At 52.2% G+C, this 6,000-nt stretch overlaps 1 protein-coding gene across 1 annotated transcript in view; it reads left to right on the top strand.

Moving 5' to 3' along the window:
• obsl1a (obscurin like cytoskeletal adaptor 1a) overlaps window positions 1-5,746 on the top strand; it is a 68,729-nt gene extending 62,983 nt beyond the window's left edge. The window contains exon 12 of the mRNA XM_078404309.1: window positions 5,106-5,746. Coding sequence (XP_078260435.1) covers window positions 5,106-5,746 — 641 coding nt within the window. The remainder of the gene's footprint in view (window positions 1-5,105) is intronic.
• Window positions 5,747-6,000: the final 254 nt, after the last annotated feature.

Consider the following 6,000-nt stretch of genomic DNA (forward strand, 5'->3'; position numbering starts at 1 on the left):
TTTCTATGTTTTTATCAGCCCTGACACCCGCACTGATCAAGAATCTATCTATCTCTGCCTTAAAAATACCCACTGACTTGTGGCCTCCACAGCCGTCTGTGGCAAAGAATCCCACAGATTCACCACCCTCTGACTAAAGAAATTCTTCAACGTGGAGGTCAGAATCTTCAGGCTCCTGTATCTTCTTCCCGATGGTAGCAGCGAGATGAGAGTGGTGTGGGTCAGTGAGAGTGTGGGGGGGGGGGGTGTGGGTCAGTGAGAGTGTGGGCCAATAGACAATAAACAATAGGTGCAGGAGGAGGCCATTCGGCCCTTCGAATCAGCACCGCCATTCAATGTGATCATGGCTGATCATTCTCAATCAGTACCCCGTTCCTGCCTTCTCCCCATACCCCCTGACTCCGCTATCCTTAATAGCTCTATCTAGCTCTCTCTTGAATGCATTCAGAGAATTGGCCTCCACTGCCTTCTGAGGCAGAGAATTCCACAGATTTACAACTCTCTGACTGAAAATGTTTTTCCTCATCTCAGTTCTAAATGGCCTACCCCTTATTCTTAAACTGTGGCCCCAGGTTCTGGACTCCCCCAACATTGGGAACATGTTTCCTGCCTCTAACGTGTCCAACCCCTTAATAATCTTATACGTTTAATAACCCCCCTTAATACCCCTTAATAATCCTATACGGGCCAGGGTGGTGTGGGTCAGTGAGAGTGTGGCCAGGGTGGTGTGGGTCAGTGAGAGTGTGGCCAGGGTGGTGTGGGTCAGTGAGTGTGTGGCCAGGGTGGTGTGGGTCAGTGAGAGTGTGGCCAGGGTGGTGTGGGTCAGTGAGAGTGTGGCCAGGGTGGTGTGGGTCAGTGAGAGTGTGGCCAGGGTGGTGTGGGTCAGTGAGTGTGTGGCCAGGGTGGTGTGGGTCAGTGAGAGTGTGGCCAGGGTGGTGTGGGTCAGTGAGAGTGTGGCCAGGGTGGTGGGGGTCTCTGATGATGCTGACTCCTGTAGATCGCTTCGAGGGTGGGGGGGTCAGTACCCGTGATGGACCTTCGATGGTGCGGAGGTCAATACCTGTGAAGATTTAGGTTCAGGTTTATTGTTGTCACATGTACTGAGTGAGGTACAGTAAAAAGCTTTGTTTCGCATGATATCCGAACAGATCAGATAACACCGTACATTAATACAACTAGGCCAAACTCAAGTCCAACAGGTGGAGCAGAGGGGGAGATACAGAGTGCAGAATATAGTTCTCAGCATCAATAGACAATAGACAATAGGTGCAGGAGGAGGCCATTCGGCTCTTCGAGCCAGCACCGCCATTCAATGTGATCATGGCTGATCATTATCAATCAGTACCCCGTTCCTGCCTTCTCCCCATACCCCCTGACTCCGCTATCCTTAAGAGCTCTATCTAGCTCTCTCTTGAATGCATTCAGAGAATTGGCCTCCACTGCCTTCTGAGGCAGAGAATTCCACAGATTCACAACTCTCTGACTGAAAAGGTTTTTCCACATCTCCGTTCTAAATGGCCGACCCCTTATTCTTAAACTGTGGCTCCTTGTTCTGGATCGTAGCGCATCAAAGTCCAATGTCCACAATGGGGTAGAGGTGAATCGGACAGTGCCCTAGCTTATGGAAGGGCCGTTCAGAAGCCTGATCACAGAGGGGAAGAAGTTGTTCCTGAGTCTGGTGGTTCGCGCTTTCAAGCTTCTGTACCTTCTGCCGGGCGGGAGCGGGGAGAAGAAGGAATGACCGGGGTGGGACACGGACACGGACACGGACACGGACACGGACACGGACACGGACACGGACACGGACACGGACACGGACACGGACACGGACATGGACACGTCTGGGATCATGGCGGCTGCTTTCCCGAGGCAGCGTGAAGTGTAGATGGAGTCGATGGTGGGGAGTGTGGTGTGTGTGATGGGCTGGGCTACATCTACAATTCTCTCGATCTGTCTCCACAATAAATCAGGATGCACCCATTCCTTGTCCAATTTCCTGCCCATTCAATGTAACCTTAGAGTCATCGGGCCTCTTCAGTCAGAGGGTGGTGAATCTGTGGGATTCTTTGCCACAGACGGCTGTGGAGGCCACAAGTCAGTGGGTATTTTTAAGGCAGAGATAGATAGATTCTTGATCAGTGCGGGTGTCAGAGATTATGGGGAGAAGGCAGGAGAATGGGGTTGGGAGGGAGAGATAGATCAGCCGTGATTGAATGGCAGATTAGATGTGGTACATAGAACATAGAAAATAGGTGCAGGAGGAGGCCATTCGGCCCTTCGAGCCAGCGATCATGTGATCATGGCTGAACATCTACATCTACAATCAGTAACCCCGTGCCTGCCTTCTCCCCATACCCCTTGATTCCACTAGCCCGTAGAGCTCTATCTAACTCTCTTAAATCCATCCAGTGAATTGGCCTCCACTTCCATCTGTGGCAGAGAATTCCACAAATTCACAACTCTCTGGGTGAAAAAGTTTCTTCTCACCTCAGTTTTAAATGGTCTCCCCTTTATTCTCAGACTGTGTGTGGCCCCTGGTTCTGGACTCCCCCAACATTGGGAACATTTTTCCTGCATCGAGCTTGTCCAGTCCTTTTATAATTTTATACATCTCTATAAGATCCCCCTCTCATCCTTCTAAACTCCAGTGAATACAAGCCCGGTCTTTCCAAATCTTTCCTCCTATGACAGTCCTCAAATGGGCTTGATGGGCCAAATGGCCTAATTATGCTCCTGTCACTCATGAGAGTCATACAGCACGGAAACAGGCCCTTCGGCCCGACTTGCCCCTGCTGACCGAGATGCCCCATCTATTCCATTGCAGTTTGACAAGTGTTCGGCCTACATCCCTCTGAACCTTTGCTATCCATGTATCTGTCCAAATGTCTTGCAAAAGCTGTTATAGTACCTGCCCCACCTACGGTGGCACGGTGGCGCAGTGGTAGAGTTGCTGCCTTACAGCGAATGCAGCGCCGGAGACTCAGGTTCAATCCCGACTACGGGCGCTGTCTGTACGGAGTTTGTACGTTCTCCCCGTGACCTGCGTGGGTTTTCTCCGAGATCTTTGGTTTCCTCCCACACTCCAAAGACGTGCAGGTTTGTAGGTTAATTGGCTTGGTGTAAATGTAAAAATTGTCCCTCGTGTGTGTAGGATAGTGTTAATGTGCGGGGATCGCTGGGCGGCACGGACTCGGTGGGCCGAAAAGGCCTGTTTCCGGCTGTATATATATGATGATGATGATGATGATGATGTGCAGTGAAATGAAAGTGGCCACGCCTGCGGATTGTGCTAAACTACAAAGCAGAATAGAAAACAAAATGTTAACACAAAAAATAAATTAATACAGTAAATTAAATGAGCCCCTGGTGATATGAGAGTTAACAGTCCTGATGGCCTGTGGGAAGAAACTCCGTCTCATCCTCTCCGTTTTCACAGCGTGACAGCGGAGGCGTTTGCCTGACCGTAGCAGCTGGAACAGTCCGTTACTGGGGTGGTAGGGGTCCCCCATAATGTTGCTGGCTCTGGATCTGCACCTCCTGATGTATAGATCCTGCAGGGGGGGATGAGTGTAGTTCCCATGGTGCGTTCAGCCGAACGCACTACTCTCTGCAGGGCCATCCTGTCCTGGGCAGAGCTGTTCCCAAACCAGACTGTGATGTTGCCGGACAGGATGCTCTCTACAGCCCCAGAGTAAAAGCACTGAAGGATCCTCAGAGAGACTCTGAATTTCCTCAGCTGTCTGAGGTGGTAAAGGCACTGCTTTGCCTTACCCACCAGTGCGGCAATGTGTGTTGTCCATGTCAGGTCCTCTGTGATGCGGACTCCCAAGTATTTAAAACTGCTCACCCTATCCACAGTAGACCCATCTATCTCCAGTGGCGTTTATACACCAACAACCCTTTGTGTATAACACATTGCCCCTCAGGTTCCTATTAAATATCTCCCCCCCCCCCCCCACCCCAGACCTTAAACCTATGACATGGAGGCCAATTCACTGGATGGATTTAAGAGAGAGTTAGATAGAGCTCGAGAGGCTAGTGGAATCAAGGGGTATGGGGAGAAGGCAGGCATGGGTTACTGATTGTGGATTATCTGCCATGATCACAATGAATGGCGGTGCTGGCTCGAAGGGCTGAATGGCCTCCTCCTGCACCTATTTTCTAAGTCTATGTCCACTCAATTCCCCTACACTGAGTAAAAGACTCTGTGCATCTACCCGATCTATTCCTCTCATGATTTTGTACACCTCTGTAAGATCTCCCCTCATCCTCCTGCGCTCCATGGAATAGAGACCCAGCCTGCTCAACCTCTCCCTGTAGCTCACACCCTCTAGTCCTGGCAACATCCTCGTAAATCTTCTCTACGCCATTTCTAGCTTGACAACATCTTTCCTATAACTTGGTGCCCAAAACTGTACACAATATTCTAAATATGGCTTCATTAACTTCTTGTACAACTGCAACATGACCTCCCAACTTCTATACTCAGTAGACACTAAATGTTTGGAGTAACTCAGCGGGTCAGGCAGCACCTTTGGAGAAAAAGAATGGGTGACGTTTCAGGTCGGGACCCTTCTTCAGATAGTTTGACCGATGAAGGCCAACGTGCCAAAAGCCTTTTTGACCACCCAAAACTACCTGCGATTCCACTTCCAACAAACTATGTACCTGCACTCTGAGAGCCCTTGTAAACCTTCTCTGCACCTTGTGTAGGAAGGAACTGCAGATGCTGCTTTACACCGAAGATAGTCACAGAGTGCTGGAGTAACTCAGCAGGTCAGGCAGCATCTCTGGAGAGAAGGAATGGGTGATGTTTCGGGTCGAGACCCTTCTTCAGATCCACCCGTTCCTTCTCTCCACAGATGCTGCCTGACCCGCTGAGTTACTCCAGCACTCTGTGAAACGTCACCTATCCATGTTCTCCACAGATGCTGCCTGACCCGCTGAGTTACTCCAGCACTCTGTGAAACGTCACCTATCCATGTTCTCCACAGATGCTGCCTGACCCGCTGAGTTACTCCGGCGTTTCAGTGTCTATTCTCTGCGCCCTTTTGCGGGTTGTCTGGTGTAACACGCGTGTTGTGTGTTTGTGTTGTGTGTGGCAGGCCGGCGTGACGTGCAGACGTTGAGCATCGTGTCGGGCGTGCGTGATGTGGCGGTGAACGCGGGCGAGTCGGCGTGCTTGGAGTGTGAGGTGCGGGGGCCTCCGGAGCTGGATGTGGATTGGCTGGCGGACGGCAAGCTGGTGCAGCCCGCCCTGCTCGACTGCAAGATGCACTTCGACGGGAACAGGTGCAGGCTGCAGCTGCAGTCTGTGCATGAGGATGACTCGGGCGTGTACACCTGCAAGCTCAGCACCGGCACAGGTGAGCACACCAGCACAGGTGAGCACACCTGCACAGGTGAGAACCCACGCACAGGTGAGCACACCTGTAAGCTCAGCACCAGCACAGGTGAGCACACCTGCACAGGTGAGAACCCGCGCACAGGTGAGCACACCTGCAAGCTCAACACCGGCACAGGTGAGCACACCTGCACAGGTGAGCACCCGCGCACAGGTGAGCACACCTGCAAGTTCAGCACCGGCACAGGTGAGCACACCTGCACAGGTGAGCACCCGCGCACAGGTGAGCACACCTGCAAGCTCAGAACCGGCACAGGTGAGCACACCTGCAAGCTCAGCACCGTCACAGGTGAGCACCGCACAGGTGAGAACCCATGTGCAGGTAAGCACACCCGCGCATAGGTGAGCACCACACAGGTAAGCACACCTGCAAGCTCAGCACCAGCACAGGTGACTACACCTGCGCAGGTGAGAACCCGCGCACATGTGAGAATGTAGGCGCAGGTGAGAACACGTACACAGGTCAGAACTCGCGCACAGTTGAGCACACCCGCACACACGTAAACACCGGCACAGGTAAGCACCCGTGCAGGTGAGAACCCATGCACAGGCGAGCATACACGCGCAGATGAGCACACCCGCGCATAGGTGAGCAC

Source organism: Rhinoraja longicauda, chromosome 8 (assembly GCF_053455715.1).
Source record: "Rhinoraja longicauda isolate Sanriku21f chromosome 8, sRhiLon1.1, whole genome shotgun sequence".
Classification (NCBI taxonomy): domain Eukaryota; kingdom Metazoa; phylum Chordata; class Chondrichthyes; order Rajiformes; family Arhynchobatidae; genus Rhinoraja; species Rhinoraja longicauda.